Below are 13,177 nucleotides of genomic sequence, written 5' to 3'. Positions count from 1 at the left end.
TATTATCACATAGTTTACATTATACATGTTACTGTACAGGGTATACAAACATGTACTAAACTATGTATACTTTAGATGGAATTTTTTTTGGATGTCTTGAGTAGTTTCAACCGTAGGGATTTTTATCTACTCAGTTATAAGCATCTTGAAAGCAGTTTACACTTTTTCAAAGCACTCTCAGGTAAATAACCCATTCGATAGTCTTCGTTGGCTGAGAAAGTGTGTCAGGGAGCTGGAAGGAAATTTAGCGGCGCGCTAGTAACCACCAGGTTCCAATCTCACCCTTTTATTTTACAGATGGGTAAATCGAGGCCCAGAGCAGGGAAGTCGTTTGCTGGGGGAGACCCCCTAAGCTGGGGTGCTTGCGGAATTCCAGGGCCCAGAGCAGGGAAGTCGTTTGCTGGGGGACACCCCCTGAGCTGGGGGTGCTTGTGGTGCTTGTGCGCCAAAGACAGGTCCGCCAAAGGTGGACCTATGAGTAGAGATCAGGTCTTTGGCGTCCACCCACTGCCAGGCACTGAAGCCTCCCAACTTTGGCGCACTCGCGGAGGCTAAGCCAGAAGGGTCGGACGCCCACGCCTCTCGCAGGAGGTCGGTGGAGCAGGCAAGCCCCAGCTTGTCACCACTTTTCGGGTGGAACCACCGAGGACACGCCCCGACGCAGGGGCAACTACCATGGTGGCTTCTTCCCGCCCTCGGGGCTCCACCTAGCTCGACCCTGGAATTACGCAAAAACCCGGAGGCCGGGGGATCTCTGTGGGCGTCCCACACGGAGGACATGGTGCGCCGTATCCTCTTCCCCACGACCTCAAGAAACTGTCCCCCGGCCGAAACTGCCTCCTACCTGGTCCGGTCCCGGCGGCTGAATCTGGCCAGCCCAACCTCCCGGTCGCTATGGCAACCACAGGCTTAACAGTCGCAAGTCCACCTCCCGCCGTCCCGGAGGTAACTCTAGCCAATGGCATCCTCTGTTTCTTTAACGTGAAAAGTTATTGACCAATCATTAGAGGCGTTTCAAAGTCCGCAGAGAAGCCGGCGGAATTTTAGGGTTTAGGTTAATTACATCCGGACCTGTGGCGGGGTGGGGAACTAATAAGAGATTTATCTAGGCCATGCCTCAAAAATCTTGTGATAAACCAAAAGCCTTAGAATTTTGCTCACTCAAAAATCCTGCTTCAGGGAATATACCTAAGAGAATTAACATTCATCCAAACCCTGTTTCTTTTTTTTTTTTGAGACAGAGTCTCGCTTTATCGCCCAGGCTGGAGTGCAGTGGCGCAATCTTGGCTCACTGCAACCTCCGCCCTCCAGGTTCAAGCGATGCTCTTGCCTCAGCCTCCTGAGTAACTGGGATTACTGGCTCTCGCCACCACGCCAGGCTAATTTTTTTGTATTTTTAGTAGAGACAGGGTTTCACCATGTTGGCCAGCTGGTCTCAAACTGCTGATCTCAGGTGATCCGCCCGCCTCGGCCTTCTAAAGTGTTGGGATTACAGACATGAGAAACCACACGCGGCCCCAAGCCCTGTTTCTAACAGCACAAAAAAAAAAAAAAAAAAAGATTGACATGGGCGACTATACAAGGGCAGCCACTTGGTATTCCAGGAGACCCTCTTCACATGCTTCAGGGCAGGGTGGTCACAGCGACCTTGTCACTCCCCTGCTTAAAGTCCTCCAATGGCTCCCCTTTAAATTTAGGGTGAAATCCGAGTTTTTTTGTTTTTGTATTTGTTTGACAGGATCTTGCTCTGTTGCCCAGGCTGGAGTGCAGTGGCGCGATTTCGACTTGCTGCAACCTCCGCCTCCCGGGTTCAAGCGATCCTCCCGCCTCAACCTCCTTAGTAGCTGGGACCACAGGCGCTCGGCGCCAGGCCTGGCTAATTTTTAATTTTTTTTTTGTGGAGATGGGGTCCCACTATGTTGTCCAGGCTGGTCTCAAACTCTTGGGATTAAGTGATCCTCCCGGCCTCCCAGAGTCCTGAGATTACAGGCGTGAGCCACTGCGCCGGGCCCCAAATATATTATTTATAAACTGTCCCTGGCCCGTTCCTCAGATCGCAGCCCCAACCACGCCCCCAGAAAAATCTCTCAACAGCCCTGCTGGCCTTCAGGCAGTTTCTACAATGCACCGGCCTGTTCCTCTCTCGTGTTCCCAAGGAGCTTTCTCTGCCCCGCGATCTGAGACCAGAACTGCCTCTTTCTCATTGTTGATGTCGAGGCCCAAATGACATTTCTTCGTATGTAAACGGGCTTCATGTCTCACTCATGGCTGTGACGATCTGAAAGCAAATGCATGTATATGACAACGTGTGAGCGATGAGAAGCTTGTCATCTGTAAAACTCCATGCGCATGTTAATTATCATAGCTGTGATAATTATGTACATTATAGAAACAACCAAGCGCTAGGCTCGTTTCAGGACCTTCAGTATTGCTGGGAGGCTTGGTATCCAACAGGTGTTCCAGGAGGGCAGGAAAGGAGAGATACGTTTGGCCCCAAGTCTCGCGAGGGCTTTGGGGAGCGCTGGGTCTTCAAGGACGTTTTAGATTTGAATAGTTGATGAGAGCGTCGTGTAGGGGAACAGCAGGAGCAAAGCCCGGAAGGTGGCTATGGGGGTAAGGAGGGAGGACACCTGGTATAGGCTGCTAAAACCAGGCCCACCTGCCGGGCAGGTGGAGGCGAGCAATCACCTGAGCTCTCTAGGACAGCGGGAGAGGGGGCAGGGGAGTCGCCGCAACATTCTTCCTGTGGCCGCTAGGGGGGTCCCCGCTCCAGGTGAGCGCCAAACTCTAGCCCCAGGTCGCTCCCCTATCCTTCAAGCAAGCTTTGCGGCGCAGCCAATTGCCTGGGGCTGTCCCGCCCACCCCCGTCCTCGCAGCCACTCGCCTGCGCGAAATGTCTGCCAACTTCTGACTGGCAGGCAGCCTGGCAAATCAAATCGCGACCTTTGAAAGCAAAACACTGCAGCATCTTGGCAGCTCTGAATTGGGAAGGGATGAAGGAGGCTGTGCCTCCGGGTTGCACGAAGAGTCCAAGTCATTTCTCAGAAGGTTTTGATAGGTGGGCCTTAGAGGAGACGCCGCCGGTGAGTAGTGATTAACACTTGGAGGAAGGGGAATTGAATTTAACCCTCGTTTTTTTCTGGAAAGAGCGAAGTCACCTAATGTCCCCTAGTATACGTACCCTTCCTTGTTGCTGTCACCAGGCTTGCCAACCTGGGTCCCGTTGCCTCAGAATGTTCTTTGCAGTTTTGTATCGAGGCTAAGAAGAACAGGGGCATGGGCTACCTTACTAAAGGTGATGCCAGGCTCTACCAAACCAGGAAGTAACATGGAGTAACTTTGCCAGAATTTCTCCTCTTCGTGCCGAACGGCTCGGACTTCCTGGCGGCAGCAGATGGTGGAGTTAGCAGGTGGGATGAGGGGAGGCGTTTTTGGTCTAAGCCCGCTTCTGGAACAGAGGTGCTGTCTCCTCGAGTTGTAGAGTTTCCAGCTCAATGAGAGGGGACGGAAGAATGTAACCTTCTCGTGAGCCAAAGTCCAGGAACGGGAAGCTTGGCAGGGAACTGGCGCTCACCTCCAGAAGCCAGATCGTCAGGTGGTGGGAAAGAGTGTGTTTTATTGATTTGTTCGGAAAGAGGCAAATTCGAATACAGACGCTATCCTAAGCGGCCGTGAGCCACAGCTCTCTCGTCTGTAAAACGTGCTCGGTGGGATTGGTGAAATCCGTCATCGAGATAAACGGGGTGGGAATGGAAGCAGAGCACCTAGTGAATTATCATTCCTTTCTTGGGTCAGTGACCACGTGCTCTAATTGTGGGGTGGCTGACAATGCAGAGGTGACTGCTTGCCTCTGGGGCATTTGTAGGTCCTGGAGAAATGCTTCAAAATCAGGAAAAAAGAGTCACCAGGCAAAGAGTATGTGTCTTATAAGGGAGTACAGCTTGCAAAGGGTTCCTCCAGGCTTTCAGTCTGGACTCCCACCCAGCTGAGGGAGAGCCTTCTATCTTTGCAGGCGATGCCTCAGAGGCCTGGGAGTTCCTGAGGCAGAGAGGGAAGCTGCTTTTTAGAAGAAAAAATTAAACCACAGCAATGCCAACCACCACAAACAAAAGCAAAACCAGAAAAGCACTTGGGCAAACTAACTAGTCTAAAGGATGTTAAGAGGCCTGGGTTCCCACCACTCCCTTGACTGACATGTCGCTAAGGGCTGTTGGCTTTCTCTGACCTCCTGTAGGGGAGGCTGAGTATATCTGCTTGTTGGAGCTCTGGAGTTGCGGTTGATTAAGCCTTAGAAAGGCATTCTTGACTGTGAAGGGGCCACAGCGCATGCGGTGCTTAACTGGCCTACATTTAGTGAGTTGGTTGGTATGTATACAAGTCACTGTCAGGCTCTGGGCTAGATCTCAGTTGGGAGCAACTGAACAGGGTATTCCGCAGACACCTCACTGGAGTGTGTGCTCCTCAGTTTCATGATGCTGCATGGTCGAATGCTTCTCGGGGCCTCTCAGAGGTAGAAAGAGCCCTGAGCCCTTAAGGCTCTTATGGTTATTACAAATGCTAACACATTGTTACAGACATTTAACGCAATAATGCTTTTCACATGTACATGAAAGTATAGTGAATAATTATGCTTTCCACAAGATTGCAAACACATATTCATAGGGTTTTACAGGCTGGGAAGTCTAGCTATGGGGTGTGAATTACCTGATAAAGTTACACGATGAATGCTTACATCTCATGTCTGTATACTGGATACATAACCTCGTCTGCAGGTAGTAGCAATAATTTCATCCTGAGGCCCTTTGACAGTGAAACCAAGCCAAATGGTTTCTGTAGCTGTCCCTGTGCAAAACCTGCAGCTGTTGTTTCCTAGTGCTGGACATGGTGTTCGCCTCATCACATATGTATGTGCTATTCACACCATGAACCAGAATTCCTGGACCTAGGGCCGGATAGCAAAAGGAACTGGCAGCTACAGGATACACAGGAGGCAGCTCTCTGAAGCCTCAGGGAGTGGCAGAAATTGTTTAGCTCACGGTGAGCCCTCAGTAAATATTTGTTGGATGAATGCATGAGAGAGAAAAGAATGGGCAAAATAAATAATTAAACATGGGAGAATAAAATTAATCCTAACAGCAGCTCACATTCATGGACCATTTGCTATGCCTGCATTTTACATGTATGATTTCATCAAATTCTCAAGACTGCCATGTGGGGTGGGGACATTATTATCTATATTTCACAGCTGGAGAAACTGGCTGAAAAGTTAAAGACCTGGCAAAAGTAAAACGGGTAGCACATGGCACATCAAAAGCAATTTAAAAGATTTTTCTATTAAAATAAATATAGACTATGCAGTAGAATACATTTTTTAAAAATGTATAAAAAGTCCTCAAAGAAACCCCTAACACTTTTAAGTAGGATTTTGGCCATGCCTCCTAGGACACTAGGAGTATACTTTCTCTTCTCTGTTTGGTAGAAAAGTTTGAGAAGTGACACACACCTGTAATCCCAGCACTTTGGGAGGCTGAGGCAAGTGGATTGCTTGAGCCCAAGAGTTCAAGTGAAACCCTGTCTCTACAGAAAAAATTAGCCAGGCCTTGTGGTACGCGTCTGAGGTCCCAGCTACTTGGGAGGCTGAGGGAGGATTGCTTGAGCCCAGCAAGTGGAGGCTATGTTTGTGCCACTGCACTCCAGCCTGGATGACAGAGTGAGATTCTGTCTCCAAAAAAGGGAACAGTTTGGGAAGCACTGAAAATATAAGTCCAATGAAATTAGCAGGGATTATCATCATTGCTGGGTTTATTTGAGGCCATATTATTACCCCCACTTTACAGAGGAGGCAACTGAATCTCTGAGAGGCAAAGTTACCTGGTCCCACAGGTTTTCTACCTTCAAGACCAGTGTTTCCTCACCTGTGTCAGGCCGACCCTTGGTAGCAGGCCAGTTCTTTCTGTCTTCCATGGAGTTAGCTTTTCTTCTGATTCTTTTCTTCCTAAGTTGAAACTTAAATGTTCCCTTTTTGTGGTAGTGGAATTTTTTTTTTTTTGAGACATGGAGAAGTTAGTATTCTACTTCTTGTGCTCAAGAGCGATGGAAAAAGGGAGGATTTAAGTTGGGTGCAATAGGAGGAAGGAAGCAGAGTGGAGGAGGAAAGGGGACATTTAAGAGCCAGAGAGAAAACTTTTGAGATAGATGAGTCAGGTTCGTATTAAGGGGAGGACAAAGGCATGATAGAACTTGTTTTTAACGGCTAGAATTGAATTTTGAAGAATTTTTTTAATGGACTCACTTGTCATGGCCGGTTATGTTTTATCTGAATGGTATTCTCAGGTAACAAAGCTGGGCTCAGTGTTTCCTTGTCCATGCATTTTTAATGTTCATCTCCACCACCCTAGAGCACCGCAAGAACCGGAAAACACGCCCCTCTCTGTCTGCTGGGAGAGCCACGGAGATTGGCACTTCTCTGAGTGAAGCTGAGGAGAAGGCTATAAATCAGCCAAAAGAGCCTTGAAGCATTCTTTTGGCATGAGGAAGTGATGGCTGCTGGAGGGAGGTGAACACCACGAGGAGAGATGGCATCTGGCCTGGACCCCGCCTAGCAGCAGCTCCACCTCCTGAGCCAGGCCCGGCGGGATGCACCACTAGACCACCATGGATGGAGCCCACAGCGCAGCCCTGCAGCTGCAGCAGCTGCCTCCCACAAGTAGCACCAGCACCCTGAGCGAGACTTCCTTCTCCTACAAGGCAAGGGCTTTTTTGGGGTTTGGGAATTTGTATTTTCCTAACAAGAAAGTTACACAGTGCTCTGCACTGGCTAACAGATATACATGGGGTCTGTATGCCTGTCACTGGCAGAAAGAGGCAGGCCCTTCACACAGACAAGGGAATGTATAATCAAAAGAAAAGAGATGGGCCAGGAGCGGCGGCTCACGCCTGTAATCCTAGCACTTTGGGAGGTGGGTGGGTCACAAGGTCAAGAGATCGACACCATTCTGGCCAGCATGGTGAAACCCCATCTCTACTAAAAACACGAAGATTAGCTGGGTGTGGTGGCACCTGCCTGTAGTCCCAACTACTCTGGAGGCTGAGGCAGGAGAATTGCTTGAACCCTGGAGGTGGAGGTTGCAGTGAGCTGAGATGGTGCCATTGTAATCCAGCCTGGCAATAGGGCGAGACGCCATCTCAAAAAGGAAAAAAAAAAAAAGAGATGCTCATTAAAATACGTAAAAATAGGGAGGCAGAGATACACCATAAAAGGTATGGAATAAAAGGAATGCATTCCCACTTAGTAGATTTTATTTTTAAAAAAATCACCTACTCTGGACCAGTTATGGTGGCTCATGCCTGTAATTCCAGCATGTTGGGAGACCAAGGTGGGAGGATCTCTTGAGGCCAGAAGTTTGAAACCAGCCTGGGCAACATAGTGAGACCCCATCTGTACAGAAAAATTGAAAATTAGCCAGGTGTGGTGGCATGCGCCTGAAGTCCTAACTACTCAAGAGGCTGAGACGAGAGGATAGTTTGAGCCTAAGAGTAGTTTGAGGGTGCTGTGAGCTATGATTGCACCACTGCACTCTAGCCTGGGTGACAGAGCAAGACCCTGTTGCCAAAAAAAAAAAAAGAAAATTATATATATATGTGTATGTATATATATACACACACATACATATATGTATGTATGTATAGCACCTCCATTATTTGGAGATAATTTTCATTCATATTTCAGTATAGATCCTTGTTTTTTTCTAGTAGTATAAATTTGGGGTCACATTGCACATAAAGTTTTGTATCTTGGTTGTTTAACTTGACCTTACTTGTGGAATATTTCCCCATGTCATCGAGTAGTGACTGAAAGCATACTTTTTGAATGATTGCCCAATAATCTGTTGAGCTGCTGGTCAAAATTTGCTTGACAGATCCTCATTGCTGGATATTCAGGCTGTCTCTAATCTGGAGTGGCTGTAAACCATGAACATCCTGGAGTGTAAACCTCTGTGCAGATCTCTCATCCTTTCCTTAGATATAGTCATATAGGTACAATGAATAGGCAGAAGGGAATGAACCTTTTTTAAAAAGGGGGTTTTGATGTCAGATTTAAGTGTTTCTAAACACCTATCAATGCAGCATCCGATGACTTGGATTTATTGAAAATTATTTTTTTAAAGATCAGAGAGGCCGGGTGTGGTGCCTTATGCCTGTAACTTCAACACTTTGGGAAGCCGAGATGGGTGGATGGCTTGACCTCAGGAGTTCAAGACCAGCCTGGGCAAGCATGATGAAACCCTGTCTCTACCAAAAATGCAAAAAATTAGCCAGGTGTTGTTAAGTGCACACCTGTGGTCCCAGCTACTCGGGAGACTGAGTTGGGAGGATCACTTGAGCCAGGGAGGAAGAGATTGCAGTGAGCCAAGATTGCACCACTGCACTCCAGCCTGGGTGACAGAGTGAGACCCCACCTCAAAAAAAAAAAAAAAAAAGAAAGAAAACAAGATCAGTGACTGCTAATACCCTAGAACTAAAGGAGACTTTAGAGATTATCTCATCAAACCTCTCATTTGATGGATTGGAATGGTGAGGCTGGGAGGTGAGAAGTGACGTACTTAAGATCCTATAGCAAGTTGAGAGGAAGAGCTAGAACCGTTAATTTTAGATAATAATGATGACCATAATAACAATGACTAATATTTATTGAGCATTTATTCTATCCCAGGTACTGTGCTGAGTTCATCACATGCCTTTCCTTGGGTAATCTTCACACTAGCACTACACAGTAGGTCCAGGTTTCCTCCTCTGTAGAATAGTAGCTGCCTCCTGGTCGTGGTGAGGATAAAATGAATTTATTCACGTGAAGCCCTTAGGCAATGACCCACACATAATGGCCAACATTTGTCAAGTGCTAGTGCTAGCTGTTACCATCTTTATCCCTACTTTAGAGACAAGGAAACTGAGACACAGAGAAGTTCAGTAATGGCCCCGACTGGCACAACTAGTAAGTTGTGCAACCAGAATTTAAACCCGAGTCAGACCGGCTGCAGAACCCATGCTCCTAACTGCAGCACTGCTGTGACTCCCCAGTGTCCTGACTCCTACTGCTGCCACCACACCCCAGCATGCCCAAGGAGGGGACTCTGCAGGTCATTAAAGGGCTTTTGTCATTTTAATTCCATCTCACCAGCCAGGTGGAATATGTATGGAAATTAGGAACGTTTGTCTGGAAGTAGACTCGTTCTAGAGCGAAGATTGACTCTGACATTCTCAGCGGACTCTGCCTCACCAAGCAGACCAGTTTCAGAGCCAAGATGGCATGATTGTTTCAGTGTTGGCATCTCACTCCTTGATCTTCTTTCCATGAAAGCCTGTTGTTTCCCCTTCCTGTGCAGCTCCTGTATTCATCTAGGGCTCTGTTGGAAAGAGTATCAGACTGAGAACTGGGAGACCTGAGTTCTTGGCCCAGCTCTGTCATCTCTGGCTGTGTGATCTTGGGCAAGTGTCATCCCTTCTCTATGCCTCAGTTTCTGTCTCTATAAAATGAAGAGGTAGAGTTCATAGATGGTCCCCAATCCTGCCTAACCACCTGAAACACCCGGGTAGCTCAAAAATATGCAAATTTCTAGGCCTCAGACTCATCTCTCTGCCTTCACCCTTTTACCCCTTCATCTCTGCTCCCCTGCAAATTGTGGTTTTGCATAGCTAGGCTAGAAACCCAGAACGCGCATTTTGTAAAACCTCTTCAGGTGAATCAGATAATCAGCCAGGTGTGGGAATTTCTGGACCACATGATCTACTAAGCTCCTTCCCGCACCAACTCCATCATCCTGAGAAATCAAGATCTCAGGCCACCATGTCTTAGCACTGATATTCAAAGTGAGCAAAACACTCTTCTCAAGTAGGCAGTGTTACTGCTTGCATGTTTGGAGGTGTCCATGTGCTTCACAGAGCATTATGCAAAATGGAGCAGGGTTTCAAGTCCAAAAACACTTTTTCTAACTAACCTTTTTATTGACGTGTGGTATGCATACAGAAAAATATACAAATCATAAGCTCTAGACGTCAAATTTTAATGAAAAGGGAGCATACATGTTACTGACGCCCAAATGAAGAAACAGAACATTACTAGTACCCAAAAGTCTCCTTGTGCCCCTGCTAATCACTCCCCTCCCCGCAGGGGTAACCACCCTCTCTTCAAGTCAGAAAACGCATTGATGGTGCCACAGTCTTGACTTCAGAGGAAATTCAGGAGCTGCTGGTCAGCTTGAGTGAATACTGCCTTACATATTGAAGGTGCTGAGTGCTTTCATTCTGTGAAGGAACCAGAACATTCCATTCTGCTTTCGATATTCAGAGTCTACACCATTTCTAATGTAATGATACAAGCTGTTATCTTGAGTTTTCCCTGGGCCTTAATTTATGGAGATGACAGTGACTCCATGGATGGCTAACGCCATTGAAGAAGATTTTTGTTGCTTACGTTTCCTCAAAGAAGGAGGCACATCGTGCTGCAGAGGGCCACACGGGACACACCAAGGTCAGTTGGTTAGAAGCGGAGGGCATGTAGGGAAAGCTTGGATCAGAGCCTTTATTGTGTTTTTCTGTGGGAAAGGCACAGCAGGAGGGGGTGAACAGTTTAGGACTGGCTGATTTAAGAACTCTGGGTTGTCTGGTATGTAGTCCTGGGTTGATTTAGAGCAGGGGAAATATTGACCTGGGGTGTGAGAGTTTAATAAAGGAGATATTTGCAGCTCTGGATTGGTTAGTTAGCATATGAGAGGCATGCTCCTTAGAATATAAAAAATCAGTTAGTACAATTGGCCCTGTGATGAATGGATGCCAAGTGGACAAATATAAGAATCTAAGAAAACTCAGAGCACTTTCCCTGATGAGATTTCTAGTAAGTTTCCATTTTAATCACAAAATCAATTCAGTTGCCTAGTATGGAATATCTTCCTGCCAGAGAAAAGATGAATAATTCATGATGACTCTACCAAGGATGTATGAATTGAGGTGAGGGACGGGCATGCTTGTGATGATGATTGAGCTGACTGAAGTACTGGGTGGGGTAAAGAGAAGAGGACCTGGATCCAAATCCCCACTCTGTTCCTTCTTAGCTAAGTGACCTTGGGTATATGGTGCAACACTGCAGAGCTCCTGTTATCTCATCTGTAGAATGTTGGTTTTCATCCTTCCCTCCCAACGGCTGTGTGGATCAATGAAAAAGCACCTAACGCAGTGTCTGACCACATACTAGGCATGTAGGAAGCATGTGACTCAGAAATGCCACGGGGTTTCCAAGAGGAACAGATGAAGGTACACAGAGTAGAGGCGAAGGTGTGGTTAATTCTGCGTGGGGATAGGGAGAGGGGTTTTGAGGGAAAGCTGTCTCCTTTCTCGATTTTGTTAAGGCTATTTTGATTGCAAGGAGTAAAAACCCATTTCAGAGAAGCTGAGACAAAAAGAGAAATTATTATAAGGCTAACAGGGTAGCTCATGAAACCCTGTGGCAGGAAAGGCACTGGGGCTTGGAAGGTGCTGGAACTCATGCCTTCCCTTCAAAAGAGGGAAGACCTGAGTGGCCAGCTTGGGTAAGGTATCTACCTGGTCCAGTTGGTGATGGCCAAGGAGTGCCACTCAGTTGATGCCACCTGGCAAACATGGTTTCTGAGGCTCTACCATTACAGGCAGGTCTCAGAAAAGTGGTCATGTGGGCTGGGCAGGCTGCTCACAACTCATCTCTTACCTTTGGGAGGAGGAAAATATTGAGAGACAAGTCTTAAGTCCAGCTTGATGGGTGGAATGAAGTTAGGAGCAAGCTGTTTGTCCTTGAGTTGCAGCCCTGCCCTCTGCCCTGCCCATCAGGGTATAAATTTTGGTTGTTGGGGAGGGCACTCTGCTACAGGAAGCCCCAAGGCTGAGCTGCCCAGGAAGCAGCTCCCAGCAGGATATTGACACTGTGGAAGCTTTATCTCAGCCTGGAAAAGTCAGGCCTCTATTCTTCTATTGAGCGAGTAGACATTTCATCTGAGCACCTACTCTCTCCAGCTTGTGCTGGGTGGGGCGGGAGCTATGTAGATAGTTTCCAACCCACAGCCCAGGACAGCTTTGCATGCAGCCCAACACAAATTCATAAACTTTCTTAAAACATTATGAGACTTTTTGCGATTTTTTTTTTTTTTTTTTTTTGGCTCATCAGTGGCTATCATTAGTGTTCGCATATTTTATGTGTTACCCAAGATAGTTCTTCTTCCATTATGGCCCAGGGAAGCCAAAAGATTGGACAACCTGATATAGATCATCAAGACAGATTGTCCCTGGTTATAGTCTAAGAGGGAGGTGGGGAAGATACATTTTCACAAGTGTCTACCCCTAAGACAGAATTCGACCCAAAATACAACAGAGTGTTAAGAGCATGGTCTTTGGAATCAGAGACTTGGCTTCAAACCCTGGCTCTATTACCTTTCTTCTTATTTTTTTGGGAGACAGAGTCTCCTGTGTGGCCCAGGCTGAGTGCACAGTGATTATAGCTCCCTGCACCAGCTCTGTTACTTTCTAGCATTATAACTTGGGGAAAATCATGTAACCCCTCTGTGGGTAAGTTGTGTACCCGTCCTATAGGGTCGTTATGAGAATGACTGGAATTTTCAGATGAGCAAACTGAAGCTGCCTGCACCACTCCCTGCTTCTGCCTTTGGAAAATCCTACCCAGCCTTCTAGCGCAAGTATCACCTTTTCATCCATGAAACCTCTCTCAGTCTTCCTGGCAATAAAATATAGGTCCTTTAGCCACCCTTTCATAACCAATTAACAATGACTATTGTAATCATCATAATAAAAGCAGCTAACATTATTTACTTATAGGACAGGAACTGTGCTAATCCTCACAAAATCTCTCATGAGATAGGTACTGTTATAACCCCGTTTTACCTGTGAAGAAACTGGCACAGAGAGGTTAATTAACTTGCCCATGGCCACACAGTCAATGGGTAGCACAGCTGGGGTGAGTAGCTTTGCCCTCACCTCACTTCTTTTGCCAGTAACCCTCCCCATTGAGAGACTGCAGCATGGGTCGAGTGACCATGGTCCTGGTTTGTGCCTCATGCCTGTGTATGTTAATAGAGCCCCCTTTCATTCTCAGAGTCTTCCTTTTTTTTTTTGAGATGCAGTTTCAGTCTATCACCTA

The 13,177-nt window shown here is 47.1% G+C and overlaps 2 protein-coding genes across 5 annotated transcripts in view; one reads left to right on the top strand and one right to left on the bottom strand.

The window, feature by feature from the left end:
• The window catches only part of STPG1 (sperm tail PG-rich repeat containing 1), a 57,892-nt gene extending 56,940 nt beyond the window's left edge, over positions 1-952 (bottom strand). For 2 of the 3 annotated variants that reach the window (XM_023219644.1, XM_023219646.1), the window contains exon 1: positions 845-936. The gene's annotated coding sequence lies outside the window, so the exon portion shown is untranslated. Of the gene's footprint in view, positions 1-844 lie in introns of all 3 variants that reach the window. The other variant, XM_023219645.2, reaches the window with a different exon arrangement.
• Positions 953-2,928: 1,976 nt separating this feature from the next.
• The window catches only part of NIPAL3 (NIPA like domain containing 3), a 56,541-nt gene continuing 46,292 nt past the window's right edge, over positions 2,929-13,177 (top strand). The window contains exons 1-2 of one of the 2 annotated variants that reach the window (XM_023219640.1): positions 2,929-3,083; positions 6,399-6,747. In XM_023219640.1, the coding sequence (XP_023075408.1) occupies positions 6,655-6,747 (93 nt within the window). In that variant the 5' untranslated portion in view covers positions 2,929-3,083; positions 6,399-6,654. The remainder of the gene's footprint in view (positions 3,084-6,398; positions 6,748-13,177) is intronic. The other variant, XM_023219641.2, reaches the window with a different exon arrangement.

This window comes from Piliocolobus tephrosceles, chromosome 1, assembly GCF_002776525.5.
Source record: "Piliocolobus tephrosceles isolate RC106 chromosome 1, ASM277652v3, whole genome shotgun sequence".
NCBI classification, from domain to species: domain Eukaryota; kingdom Metazoa; phylum Chordata; class Mammalia; order Primates; family Cercopithecidae; genus Piliocolobus; species Piliocolobus tephrosceles.
The sequence above is the reverse complement of the archived record's forward strand: the minus strand, read 5'-3'. Positions and strand labels throughout refer to the sequence as shown.